Genomic DNA, 15000 nt, shown 5'->3' with positions numbered 1-15000 from the left:
TCCAATCCCTTGGTCGGGGGTCTGGTCAGAGGGTGTTGACATTTCATTGTTTCTTTCTTCTAATATTAGACACTAATCCGTCAAGGGATGGCATTCTTTTAGTGGCGCTCGGATTGATCTGGTTCAAAAACAGAAAACGGTAACACCAGGGCCCCGCACTGTGGCACTATCTGTCACCGACGAAAAACAATAATCTTTGGGTGTGGCTCGGCCTCTAGTTTTCTAGGTTGTGATAAACCGCCGCACCAACTCAGTGGCCACCCAGTAGGATGCCCAGGGTCCGTCCATCCGACTGTCCGTTTTTCTTTCTACTTCTTCAGTCAGCTATCGACATTATTCTAAATTTAGTCTCGCAGACTCCTGCGCTTACAGATGGCTACTGCTGCTGCTGCTGTTACGGCTGGTCGAGTGTGTCCGCTCCAATCCGGTAGCCGGCCGGTAGGGCACGGGCATCTCCGTTTTGTAATGGATAACTACTTATCGTAGAATTTATGATCTTCCGTAAATCAAATCGTGCCGACAAGCAGCCCTGCTCTGCTCTGCTCTGCCCGAGTCTCTGTGCTCTGTGATCTGGTGCTTTATGCCCTCCTCACGTAGTGCTAGGTTCGGGGATGTCCGTGTGGTGAACGTTCTTTTGAAGAAATGAATTCTTTTTGTTTTTCGTTTCCTAGGCCCTTGTCCCTCGCGCTTCTCATTTATGTCTCATCACTCGTACAACGTATCTACATTAGCACGTGTACGCGAGGGGCCACGGTCGCTACCTACCGCACCAGAACACCCTTGCCCGTGGCACCTATCGCTCGTATGACACCGGACTTCGGTAGTTCCGAGTTTAATCAAGTATAAATTGTTTGCTCGTATCATTGAGTCAGTGTGTTTGGTTGCTGTAAGAATGTAGGCCGCGAGTACATAATGGATGGTTAAGACGATGATGTTTGTCCTGCCAACGGAACCGGTTCTCTGGACCAATGTGTGCATCAGTTCCGATTGCTCCGAGCATACCGTTCCCTATTAATCAAAAAAAGGAAAACCGGACATGATGGAGTGTTTTATTAAGTTGTTAGAACGCCGAATGTACCAACAAGTTACAAAACGAATAACTTATACAATCATTACTCTGCGGCGAGCTGCCGCCACCTTGTTTTGGCAGGTTCAAATTGCGCGCCGCGCTGTCAACGCCAACGGCTAGCAAACCATGGCCTAAACGGAGCGGTAGGTCCAGTCACACACACGCTCGCCAACGACGATAGGCAATGTTTTACCCTTTCGTTCACCGCACTACTAGCCCCCTCCCCACCCCCACTCCATTTTATCGCTGGGTGGCGGCGGTCTACAGTTACAAATCGAACGAGTCATCAATCTCGTGTTTCGCGCATTCATGCGAGACGTCACGTACCACCAACGATCCGAGGTGGAACCACCGAGAGAGCGGAAGAGGGAGTAGTAGTAGAGGCTTGTGCAAGGGTGATATCCAGGGGTTTTGTTTTTTTGTTTCATTTTCGCGAATCAAAGCCCCAAAATGTGACCCAGCATAACTTCCATAAACCATGTCCGCCGGTCTGGCAAACGCTTATTTCACGATAAACCGGACCCCACACCTCTTCAGAACAAAGAAGAACGTAGTAGTAGTAGTAGATGATGATGATGATGATGATGATGATGATGGTGATCGAACAACTGTTGCAATGATTTGTTTAGCCAAACGTCATGTGTGCGACACGTTTCAGGAGAACGCTCCGACGGGTCCGAGCTCTCGGGGTCTGTATCGACCGGGTATTGCCCGACGATGTCCGGCTTTTGCGTCAGCATGGCGTAGTAGATACAGGCGCATGGAGGCGTGGTGGTCGTTCGACGTCTGTCTCGTCCAGTCGCCGCCCCACTCCGCTTATTCGCACGCAGCACTCACTGGGTCGTTTCATTTCATCATTTTTCATGGTTTTGCACTCACGTGTCGCCGTTACGACTACGGCCACCGGCCGCCGCTACCCGTATCCGAACCGTCACAGCATTAATCAACACGGGCATCATCCTGTACGCTTCTCCCGGAGTTCAAGATGTGGTGCTACGGCATGATTTGGCTGATGAAACGTCAGTTCTTTCAGCACTCAGTGAAAGAGGCAGGAAGGAAGGAAGGAAGGAAGGAATCGGATGAACGATGTGTCCTACGGTGACCCTGGAGTTGGGGATGGGGAAGCGAAGACAAAAAAAAACCGACCATGTTCAAACAGTCGAAGAGTGAAACATAAACTCTGGTAGCCCTCTTGTGTCCATATGATGATAGCGGGAGGAAACCAAATTTGAACAAATCCTCCTCCCGCCCCCGCTCCGTATGACATGCTGACAGGACGACGCTGCATTAGCGATCGCTTCAACAGGCTGTGAAAAGGGGTTGTGCCGGGAGGGGGTGCGACTTGTGATAGAAAAAAGCAACTTTTTTTTTCTCGAAACTCAATCAATCATGCAGCAAAATGTTGGAACCGCGCAGAGCGGTGCCGGATTTTTTTGGCCAGATTTTGCACCAAAACCCTCTGCGGCCTCTGAATAGGCTCCGGTTGTACAACAGCGTGGATCTTCGCTTCGGACGAGGCTTCGCCACAAATCACGCCCTTTTACAATGCCCAAATGGTTTATTGGCAATTATCTTTGATGTATTGTGCTTAGTCATCCGATTTGATAAACTGTTCTGAAGTGGTTGAATGCGCTCGCGGAGGCGCTATGCTACCTCGCAATACCCCGTGTCTGCAAGCGTTGATCAGTTCTGTTGAACACCAGACCAAGTATTATGATTAAACTAAAGGCCAACGTTACACCAGGTATTTATGACGACTGGATATTTGCCATGGCATCATCAGGATCATCCACAAAACACGAAACCAATGTCCCGGCCTAGAGAAAAATGGATCTTCCTCCTCTACCGACGCACTAGAGCGTGTCACATGATCCCGCTCGGGCTCTCTGGCTCTCCGGCTTCGAAACTAGGACAGGCGCCAGGCACCAGCCGACTCACACAGCATCCAATCACTCTCACTCTCCAGCCTAGCGCTCCAGGACGACGACGACGGTCGAGCTCCCGAGACCCGCAGGGTCTCAAACGCTGGATTCTTCCCGGTTTTCCCATGATTCTTCCCGTGCTTCGATTCCCAAAAGTGAGAGTGTATCCCCGGGGCGCACGCGATGCTTCGCTAGCAGCGACGGGACTATACTCTCCGTGCTCCACAAATTGTGCTCGCTCGCTCGTTTGCTCCGGTCGAAAGTGAAAACGACAAGCAAAACTCTACGCTTTGCTTTCAGCGGGCAGCATCTTAGCACAGGAGGGTTGTTTTCCTTTTTTTTCCCCTGATCCGCTTTTATCCATCTCCAGCTTGATCGGAAATGCGATCTACGGATTATGGTGCGGAGTAGTACCGCCGTGGTGGGGGTACTTCCTGGGAGAATTACCCGGAGCTGGAGCGGGAGCGTAAAGCCATCCGATATGCCCACACTCCAGTCCGGAGAGATGGTGGTGCTGATGAAATGCTGTGGTAGTGTGTGAGAGTGGCCTGAAACGAGGGAGAAAATTATGGGAAGTCCTTAAAGCATTCTTTTGTTCTGTGGTACAAACGTAAGCAACCATATTCCAGCACAAACAGCACGAATGGAATGAGTGTTCTATCCATTAATGCACCACTTATCGAAATGAATCACCGCAAAAAAAAACATCGGGAGTGTCGAACGAATGACGAAATCATGCTGGCATCTATCTGGTGATTGCATACGGACGAAGCAATGATGACGACACATGTACCGTTCGGGGTGTAACATTGCGTCGGCTCTAGTCCGAAGCTCTGGTCTCTAGCCGACAGAAAAGCCGAACGAATTGATGACGACATCAGTGGGCGCGAGTTGCAAGAGCCCTTGCTGCCGCTGCTGCTGCTGCTGCTGCTGCTGCTGAAGAGAGAAGGAGAAAGTAAAACCATCACGGTGAAGCCACGATGAAGTAGCAAGAGCTGCAGCAGACGGGTCCTAGACAGGAGGACATCAATAAAACACGCGCCGCACACACAGCCCACCGCTGACGTGACGTGGGAATGTCGCATACGGCCAGGGAAGGGTAAAGCGGAGAAACCCCACAGAACCGGTCACGATGTTGCACGACTTGAGCGCGCGCGCGTGTCCGTTCGGGCGCTGGACGCTCTTGTGCCTTGTGCTGGTCTGGCCGCAACAAACACACCTTTCACGAGCTCTTCTCGCTTGTTCCACCGTCGTGTTTGTATCGCAACCGGGGGGACAGACCATGAATTGGTGGTTCCCTAGTACACTCTGTTTGGCTTCGTAACTTCATCTCCGCTTGAGAGCGAGGTGCGAGCGCGACCATCAGCAAGCAAGGCGGACCATCCGAGTCCGAGTATCTGTATGCGTAGCAGCAGCAGCAGCAGCAACAGCGACAACCCGATCCGAGTCGATTTGCCATGCGACGCAACGCAACGCCGAACGGCGCTTCGTTCGGGTGTTCGGTGTGACGACGACCACGACGAATGGTGCGCTGCGCTCTGGGCAAGGCAGGCCAGGCCGCGGATCCTATCGCTCGTTCCGGCAGCGCTGGCTCAAACGAAATCGCGCCGTTGCCGAGGCAAGTTCGGCGGTCCAACTTCAAACCAAACGCCTCCTCTGTCTCTCTGTTTATTTCACAAAACCTCCCGCGAAACCAGCTGCCGTCCGCCACCAATTCGTTTCTACGGCGTGGTACGGTGCGTGCGTGCGTGCGTGCTTCTTCTTCACTGCAAGTGTTTGTGCTTTAGCTTGCTCTTACTCCCTTACTCGGGTCTCGTCATAGCACTCTGGACAGTAGCAGCAGCAGCAGCAGTAGCAGCAACGGAGAACGCTTACCGGTTTCGCGACGTGTACCGGATCGCAACCATTCTGTCCCCATCCGTTTTCGGCGGGGATCATATTGCTGGAGTGTACCCCTGCTCTTACCGGTCTCTCGGTTCCCCGGTTCCGTCCTTTCGTGCTTTTCGTTGTATGGCAAGCGCCAATCCAGATCCGTAGCAAACGGCATCAGCAGCAGTAACGGTGACAGTGTGACAGCAGCGGCAGCAGCAACAGCAGGAAAAGATGGCTGTAACAGCGAAACTTTCGTCTCTGCCATCGCCTAACCCGTGAGCTCTACGGAGGCCACTTTGCTTCTCTACTGGTGCGTTGTGTTTTGCGTGTTGTTTCGGTGATTGCCAATAGTGTCAACGATGATACCCCTCGCCACCGTACCTTACCTTGTGTGCATGTGTTTGGGTTACATCCATCTCGATCTCTCGCTCCCTTTCTCTCTCTCTCTCACCCGCTCTCTCGGTCGCTTTTGTGCAAATTATTTCTACCCCATTCCTATCTGCCCTCCCATCCGTGGCTCTTCATGACATATTCGCGAGGGACCGTTCCGTTATGATGCCGGCTATCATTATCTTCATTATCCGTTCACTTCGTTCATGCGAACAGCGCGAATACGCGGCGTTCGTCGTTGCTGTGGCGACACGCCAGTGCCCGAACCCCATTACGGACTTACTAGACATCCACATCCAGAGCGGCCGACCGATGACAGCACCACTGATTGTTCTCATCAAACCGAGCCACTCCGGGCGCAGCGTTCGTCGTCATTCAAATTTGATCGGCATCGGCAAAGTTGGTGCTTGATATGGGTGACGGGCTGGCTGTGGAGTGTATGGGACATGGACATTGTGTTTTTGGCCTGGCGTTCTTGAAGGCATGGCGGGCGTGCCATTACACACACGCACGCACTCGGGTGCTCTTCAAATTTGATCAGCATCGTCCGATCAACAGCAGAGGCAGCAGCTGTATACTTACTATCTTTACCGATGAGGCGATAACGGGCTCTTTGTCTCTCTCTCTCTCTCTCTCTCTGGAGGGGCCACGACGGGCCACATGTAGAAGTGTCCGGTGGAGTGCGCTCTCGGTGCAGTGTTCGCGATGTGCAATCATCGCGGAACGGAGCGAACAACATTTTTCGTTTGCTTTTGCCCAGCCTGCTATGATAAGTGCAACTGTGCAAGTGTACTTGGTTGCAATCTTTTTTTTTTTTTTTGTTTTCGGCGAATGCTGCAAGTGCGGCCTGCTACGATGAACGGCGGGTTGTGCACAGTCACTGTGCCATCGCTTGCTGGTAGCACTCGACACGATGGTCGCCGTAGCACTCGCTCGATGCTTGATGCGACGTCAAACGGCGCGCAAAGAAGAACCGGTTTTCGATTAGGGAGTTTTTCGGGAAGAACCAAACCAAACAGACCATCCCTATCCGTCCGCGTTTGGTTCCCTCATTCTCGCGAGCATTGCAAACCATTAACAGTGCTTTTGGGTTTAGAGCTACGGTGCGGTGTTCTTGTGGCCAGGTTTGGCCACTTTTGTTTATCCGTACGCGGAGGCGCGGCTGGTGTCCGGAGGCGGTAGAGGCGGCTCAGTTGTCGAAAAATACATCAGACAGACATCGATGGTGATGCGCTTTGGTGGAAAAAAACTGTGTATACCTTAGAGCCGGTGTGTGTGTGTGTGTATGTGGTACACGAAGCACAACGTGAGCGGAACATTAATTAATTGCAATAAAGCACTCGATGGTGTGCGACGAGGGGGGGACGCATCACAGCAGTAGCAGCAGCAACAGCAGTAGCCCCTCTTCACACTCCCACACACGGACAGATCCTTCGTTCGATCGCGTACGTCCGCATTCTATCTTCCTTCTTCGTGTTCGTCCGCACGTTCGCTCGCCACTTCACGATTCGCGTCGTTATGCAACGACACACCGAACGGTTGTTGAGAGGTGGTGGCTTCAGAACGCAGACACATCAACCAGGAACAGATCTCGGTGCTCGGAGATCGATCGAAGATGATTTCTACGGCTGCTGCCCCTTCGCTGTGCATCTTCGCAAGGACTCAACCGGTCCACAGCAGCAGTGTTGCATCGATCCAATGAGAGATCCAGGTGTTTAGTTGTTGCTGCAGTAGGTAGCGGGGTACGGTCTCGAGTGGTAGTGCAGGTCGTGTCGGCGCAGAATTCGCAAAAGAAAAACGGTTGTGTCAAAACCGAATTGATTGCAAATGACAAATGTAAGCCGCGAAACCAGTTCCCATAGTTCACGCGTGTATCTTGGCACTTGGTTTGATGATAAGACGAACCCCCCACCCCCAAAAAGCCGATCCAGAAGGCGGTGTTAACCACAGACTGTGTTATTGTGTGGCTGAGGTGCGAGCGAGAAAAAGCGCGAGGTGTTAATCGTTTACCGCGATATGAACCGCCCTGATTAGCGAGTGTTAACAACGAGGCACCGGGCATTCCTAGTCCACATCGCCGTTCGCAGTGTGCCAATTGCAAAACTGATTCGCGATCGCCAGAGGTTCTAGCAAAGCTTCTCGCAGTGTGTTCGATGATAAAGAGAAAGATAAAAGGACACTTCGTTTAGAAGAATGGTACTAGAATGGCATTTTGTGTGTGTGTGTATGGGGGGGGGGATGGGGGCGGTTCGATCGCTTTACATAAGCACCCACACGGGCGAGCGCTCGCGCGCGCACGCACGTGTCACGATCGATCGCTGGTGAGCGATCTCTTTTTAGCGACACAATCAGACGAGAAGGTGCGCCAAAGGGCCAAAATCCAACGACTGTGTAGGTGTGTGCGTGTGTGTTGAAGGGGACAGAGTAGATTACATTCAAAACAACACTCCCACTCACAACGGTGCTGGTGGCGATGATGATGATGATGATGATGATGGTGGTGCGCTCGCTTCGCGCGCTGCACTTTTCGTTGCATCGCAGAACGAGCGGAAGAAGCGACCGCCGCTGCCGCTGTCGCCGCCTGCAGCTCCGAGCCGTCGAAATGCTTGCCGGACAAAAATAGACGTCCCACGGACGTGGACGTGTCTAAGAATATGACGGCGGCAATACGGCGACGGCGGTGGCGGTTTGGTCGATATGTTCCCTCCGAGAACCCTTCGAGGAGCAAACTGTGTGATGGTGATGCCGGCTGTGTTACGTCTTATGCGGTTGCTCTCTTTCTCTCTCTTGTTCTCTGTCCTTTCTTTCTTTCTTTACCGTCGATCCTCGATCGTCAGAGTTGAGCAAAGTTATGAAGAGAACCGTACATACCTTTAATGCAACGATCCGTATGTTTGCTGACCACGATCAATCAATGCAATTGCGCAGAAATGTGGTTGACACCGGCGTTGGCCAATGGGATTTGTTGCCATTTTTGCTGCCACAGCGCCTAAAGTCCGGCGACGGTTGGTCTGCAGCACACACAACACAACCTCTTCTAATTAACGTTAATGCTACTAATGCGCGCGACGATGCTGGTGATCAGGAATTGGCACGCATTCGGTGGTGGCATTTCCTCACATAATCGCATCGCTGCCAATCGCTGCCTTCCTTGAATGGTGCTGCAAACCGGCCTCCGGAGGGGGCCACCGCCGGTCTAGGCCCTAAAGATTGTTGCAGCATCCGCGATTCGGTACAATGATTGCAAGGGGTCCGGTTTGATCAATGCTTATGGTGGTAATGGTACCACCATCACAACCACGATGGCTGCTGCCTGAAGATGAAGAACGCGGCACCGCTCCGCACAGTATACCAGTGCGTTTGCCTTGTTGTGATTTTAATTCAATCATCGCGAGTTACGTCTTCTCCGGGTCGTTTGTTAATTTTGTCGTTCCAGTTCCAGTTCGTTTCCAGCACACGCCAGACCCTCACCGGGGGTAGTGCAACCGAGATACTGGTCTGGGTCAGACACGGCACAAGCCACTTTCTCTTCCTAGCGTTACGTCTGCTCATCATGGCTGTTGGCACCGCCGGTGATAAGCAGAGAACATGAGCCCGCACACCTCTCTTCTCTTCTCTTTCTCTCTGTCCCTACACTGATCGTGCGCAGACAACGGTATCAGCATATTATGTTTTTGATTTTGTTCCAAAGTTGATACGTTCACGGGCTATACCCATACCATAATCAGCATAGCAAGTGACGGCACCGAAGGCGCTCCGGTGCTGCCACCGTTTAACTCTTGCCGGGTGCTAATCGAGCAAAACACATCCGATGTTTGTGGCGCTTTGCCGAAAATTTGTTGTAAGATGGCGACGAGGCAGGAGTGTTTTGGACGTTTATGATGTGCCACCTGACCTTTCTTCCGATCTTACTACGCGCCATGATGTGTTACTTCCATTCTTGTCAGTAAAGTTTGCTTCTGAAATGCTGATCTTCGTCCAACTTTCAGATAATGGATTGAGCGGCGTAAACGCGGCGTCCCTGGTTCTGTTTTGGAATGTTCCAGAACGAAACGCCAAATCTCGTCCAACATATGATCCAATGAAAGTCTCGTGCCTCATCATCACTCTCTTTTGTAGCGTGTAGATTTCAATTGTTTCACGCCAACTCGAACCGCGCCTTTCTCTCAATTGTCAACTGCCATGCAGCACAGAGACAGAGAGAGAGAGGCACACACACACACGCACACCCAATTACCAATAAATGCGAGGCAATTGAGTGACGGAGGAGGGAAAGATGACAGTGGGACAAGCTGGAAGCCACAGCGCACCACCAGCAAAGCGAGAACACACTCAACTCAACCATCACCAAACACACGGTTAGATGATAAGCTGCGTTCTGTCGCTGACCCCTGCGAACGTCTGGGTCTTCGCATGGGTCATCCTTACGCGCCCCCGGGCAAATGTTTGCTTTTTCCATTCGCGTCCCGATGTTCCCCTTGTTCGTTCTCTATCCAAGCGTCTATCGACTGACGATGATAATGATTATGACGATGTTTCTGGAGCCGCGCGAGCTTCGTTTTTTTTTTCGGAGGCAAGACGATGACAAACAATCTCCACGTAGAGTATGGTTTTGGCTGTTCACAACCTGTGTCTCTATGGCATAACCTGCGCTCCCTGCTAGCTTATCGCCGCGCGAGCTGCAATAAATACTCGCGCTGGCCGATAATCAGTCAACCCCCGGGGAGGTAGGGGATGGCAACCTTTCCCCTCCGCCTGCTCGTGGGTCCAAAGCAGCTGAAGCAGTTGCTCAGCAAAATTCTAACCAAACGTGAGCTGGTGCCGGAACTGAGTGAAGGATTGTTTTTATGCAATTTTTCTTCCCGAAGTGGAGAAGCGCGTTCACATGTGTTGTTACAACCGTGCCAGGAACGCGTGTGGTGGTGGTGTGGCACTTGCACAATCTTGCAGCCCCCACCGAGTGCAGTGCAGAGTCTTTGGGCTACCTCTCACACATAAACACACACACACACACGTGTAGCTTCAAACAGCTCGCCGTATGGATCTGGTTTGGCATCCAAATCTATCAGAGAGCGCCACCCAGTACCAATGGCAATCGTCCATCGTCAGTAATGGTTGCTCGAAATGATCTCCCCATTTAAAGGGTGAAGCTAAACCCGAAAAAAAAACTCGATGCTGGCTATTTACTTTGAATGATTCCTCCCGCTAATACCTCGCGCATATTTCCGATGCCAAATTGCGCTCTCTCTCTCTCTCTCTCTCTGTATTGCGTTGTTGATCTCCACTCGATCGCTCACTCCGGCCATGCACGGCTCGGAGCTGGCCAAAGTCAAGTGCGGAACTCGAAACAGAACTATCGCGCGGCCGCAGCTCGTGGGCGCGTCCAGTTAACGTCAATCCAACGGAGACACACCGTACAGCGCACGGTTGTGTGCTGGCCCCCGCTCGTTGTTCCTTCCGGACCCCTTCGATCACGCGGATATTCAGCAAATTAGCGTCGCACATATGTGTGCAGATGGCGATTGTTTAAGTTTGTTTGAATTGCAAAAGAAGATAAAAAAGGGGCGCGATAGAGAGAGAGACGCACACTAAGCGATGTAACTTGGTTTACCTTACGCTGATGACGAGGCCGCGTGTCTCTACGTGCCGGCACCGAGAGCCTCACGTGCGGCGTCGGTGAATTCCATCCGTCCACCGTTGGTTGCGTCTAGTTTTCTTGCACAGGAAGCGAAGCGAAGGGCAATCCAAGTTTCTGTTTTTTTTTTTTGCGCGCGCGCGCATTCTGCCGTTAATTGTTATTGGCGAACGGCCTGGTGGAGAAGGACAGTTCGTGATCTCGTGCAGCGATATCGCGTGAGTGGAAGCTATTGCGTCGAACATGCCGATGCTTTTCAGCACAACAGTAGTGGTTTTGAAGAACATTTATACAGTGTGGACAATAAATTGTCTGTATTATATAGAAGTGACCTAATGTAATGTCTTCAGGAATTTAAAACACTAGTCGCTGCTAAATATTAAGACATAAGGGTTTAGCCAATAGAATTGGAGATGTCCATATTGGGTGAAGTATTAAAACTGAAAATAATCATCAATAGACATTGTTTCAAGCATCCTATCAAGAGACAATTTGCAACTTCTCGATCAAGGAAATGTCTCCCGGTTATGATGTAAGCTTGTTTACGCCTTTTCCTCGAGAGGCAGCGTGACCATGTGCCCAACGCAACGCTCTATCTTGTTGCCCTTCGATGTTTCTAGTGTTTGTTTAAAATTAGCGATTTCTTACTATCTACTCACCATAGTGAAAATGGACTTCGTAATAGGAGTGCGACAGAGCGCCGTTTGCAAAGTTGCTTTTGTAATACCGATCGGTTTGGTTGTCGATCTTGACCAAACACACGACGACACCAAAAACACCGACTGGTGCACTTCTTGTAGCAGGGCTCGCTACTTTGAAATTGCGTTTTGGCGGTCGTTGACGATGTGATCACCGATCGCAAGAATGAAAACAGCAAAACTGCATCGGCTTCTCGTTAGTGCCAAGGTTAAAACGTAACCAATCGTTCGGCTGCCACGAAACATGAACAATATACACGAAACGGTGCCAATGGTGCACATCCGCACGTGTGGGTAACGCCGTAAAAGCCGCCGTTGCCGTTGGCTGTGGTACCGAAGACGTAACCAGTTGACATAATGTATCAATTAAACAAATTTTAGAAACATTTCGATCGGACACATCACAGTTCTGTGCGTCTTGTGGTGGTTACAAATTGTTGCATCCTTGTACTAGGACATCAGTTTATAGTCCCAATCTTGGCTAGAGTAAGCGATCACCACCGACGCTACCGGTGCTATTCCTGTTCGAACGAAGAAAGACACTTACTATTCCAACCCGTTTTTTTTTTGCTCCGCCAACATGTCTGGTTCGATTTTTAGGGAAGCAAGCGCCGGCGGTTGTCGAATCGATATGCCATTAGCTGCGTGAAGCGGCCCGCAGCCAGCCAGCCAGCCAGCATTAGCATCGGCGTTAGTTGAACCTCTTGAGAAATGGATGATGATCAGCCGCTCGCACCGTGTTCACCGTGTGCGTTCGTTCGGTGGATTGTGGTTTAAAGAAAAAAGAATAAGAAAGAAACGAAAGAGAAACAGCGGCACGCACTCGCAAATTTAAAAATAGCCACCATCCGGATGGCGAATATGTTGGGGTAGCAAAAGAGATTACACCGAGAGACAAACCGAAACTGCACGATCGCGCACACACCGCCGTGACGCGGTGGCAGAGGGAACGACCTTTTTCGCATTTCGATGCGCGCAGGAGAAAACTGCAGGAAGAAGCGGCGAAGGGATTCGGTAATGGCAGGATAACAGATTGGAAATCAATACTTTGTTTTCCAAATTTTGCAATTTATCTTGTGCCCTAGCATGTGCTGCAGAAAATGCTGGTTATGTTTGTAGAGAAATGCAGCGCAATTTACCAAAAATGTCAAAAAATTCCTCATCCTCGATCCACATTCCGTCCTTTTTGAATAAAATGCGCTTGAGATTTGGTTCGGAATTAAATTAAAATAAAATCTCCATCAACCACGGTCGCGCCACATGTTGCTGCTCGCCTGCTACAAAACAAAAAACGAGGAAAATCCCATACGAAACGCCACACCACACACCACCGATCTGTGTGATGGCGTGGTGTGTCCACCAAAAGATCACCGTTACGGCCTGACAAAAAAGATGAATTTACCGCTTTTCACCGCCGGTACCACCAACACCTTCCTCCGGCCGATTGGCACACTGGGCATCATCACAGTAGTTACACTACGGTACGACGGTGTTTGTTGTTGATTTTCTTCGCCGCTTCGTTTTTTTTTTTGGTTCAATTTTCCGCTTCTCTTTCCGAATTCTCTCTCGCAGTGAGCAAGAGGAAGCGAGAAAGAGGAAAAGGAACAGGGCTGGGATGGCATATTGTGTCGTTGGGTCGGAAATTTTGCATTCTCACCAATGACGATGACCCCGAGAGACGGACGCCGGACGGTTTTCAACAAATATTTTCACGGTGAAGGCCGACCGTGTCTCCTGTCCTCCGCGTTGCACCACCTGCTCCCGAGGGGGTACCGAGCGTACCAGCGCACCGGTAGCGGTCGTCGAATGGTTCGCGCGGTTCTCTGTTGCCTCGTATGTTTGCTGTTGCTGCCGCGCCGCACGATAGCATTCTATGTTTAACTGGCAAACTCAGTAGGCTGTCTGCTTGCTTTGTGAGTTGAGCTGGTTGTCACAAGCAGCCCAAGATGGATTATCAATCGCAAAATATGGAAGAAGCCATATGTTTCTCAATTATTATACGCCTAGAGGTTATGTTGCTTTGGGAAATGGAGGGTTTTTTATTGCATTTCTCTAGTGGTGTTCCTGAAAATCCTGCCGTACTATTCAAGCTGTGAACGTATTCCCTTATCCTATCCTATCTAAACTAACTTTAAACCTCAGATTCAGTTGCACAATCGCATTACGGGACCTGCTTGAACTTATACCCAGAAAAAGAGAAAGAGAGAGAGCGAAAGATAGAAGAATATGGTGGTGGGGTCCGGATGTGCATCACCGGCACCACGATACAGCTCACATTATATATCATTATTTCGTCAAAACTCAATGTCAATTTGCAGCGGTGTGGAGAACAAAGATGAGATTTTGTCGTGTGCACAGCTGGAAGCGCGTGAACAACAGCAACAACTGTCCGTCGAAGCAGAGCAGTGTAGTACGAGCGGAAGTGTTTGTACCAGTGCCAGCGCTATTGAACCACATCCGCGCAACAGCGTACCAGCACTAGCATCAGCAGCACCAGCTCTACCAGCTGACATCGCAATAGTGAAAGTGCCAGCGGAAGAAACAGTTACCATCCGCAGTGAAAACGTTCCCGAAGTCGCCCGTGTTGTTATTGGTAGTGGTGGTGGTGTTGGAGGTGCGTTTGCGGTGTGCTACACTCGGAAGAACAGTGCCGAGAAGGAAGTAGCAACAGCAGCAGGAGCAGCAGCAGCAGCGAACCAGCGTATCCTTCGCGAGCAGAACAGTGTCAGTGGTGTTGTTGGAGGTGGTGGTGATTGTGGTGCTGCTATTGGCCTGCAGAAGGCATCTACTCCGGCAACCAACATCGGCAAAGGTCCGGTGTGCGTGACGGCATCCATCTTTACCAGTCTCGAACCGAAAGCGGCGACAACAGCAGCAGCAGCAGCAGCAGCAACTTGCAAGCAACCGATCACACCGGCACCGCCGGCTGGAATTGCGCCAGGATCGGCACCGCTGCTGCAGTCGGTGACAGCGAAGCTGTTCGTAACGCTTCCACCGACCACCAACGGTGGCGCGGTCACGGCCACGGGCAATAAACCCCAGCACGCCACCGAGAAAATCTTCGCCCCCCGGACGGAAGATATGAATAAGGGATTCTTGATGTTCTCCGAGGAAGAGCCTGGCCTGACAAGTAAGTAATAGCTTCCCCACGTCATGAGTTCGGTTTCTTATTTTTTATTTTTTCAAAAATCCATAAAAATGCGAGACGAGAATTGATTTTCAGCTCCATCTTTCAACGCTAGGACAGAGTATTCTATCCCCCTATGAATCTTATCTAGATGCTCCCTGAAACTGAAGGCGAACCTTAAAGCAAGTGCGGACACACTAGTTCGTGGTCAAACCAATAAATATTATCGCCGTCGGGCATTCTGTCGAGATCGAGAAGGGCTTTTTTGCTTTCGCCTTCGAAGCTGT

At 50.8% G+C, this 15000-nt stretch overlaps 2 protein-coding genes across 4 annotated transcripts in view; both read left to right on the top strand.

Annotated features, from left to right (window-relative positions):
* The window catches only part of LOC125951134 (uncharacterized protein CG45076-like), a 271537-nt gene that overhangs the window by 169720 nt on the left and 86817 nt on the right, over positions 1-15000 (top strand). The gene's annotated exons all lie outside the window — the stretch shown is intronic.
* The window catches only part of LOC125951090 (protein similar-like), a 128349-nt gene that overhangs the window by 90143 nt on the left and 23206 nt on the right, over positions 1-15000 (top strand). For all 3 annotated transcript variants that reach the window (XM_049679640.1, XM_049679639.1, XM_049679638.1), the window contains one exon: positions 13905-14716. In XM_049679640.1, coding sequence (XP_049535597.1) covers positions 13905-14716 — 812 coding nt within the window. The remainder of the gene's footprint in view (positions 1-13904; positions 14717-15000) is intronic.

The sequence above is a fragment of the Anopheles darlingi genome, chromosome 2 (assembly GCF_943734745.1).
Source record: "Anopheles darlingi chromosome 2, idAnoDarlMG_H_01, whole genome shotgun sequence".
Lineage (NCBI taxonomy): Eukaryota > Metazoa > Arthropoda > Insecta > Diptera > Culicidae > Anopheles > Anopheles darlingi.
The sequence above is the reverse complement of the archived record's forward strand: the minus strand, read 5'-3'. Positions and strand labels throughout refer to the sequence as shown.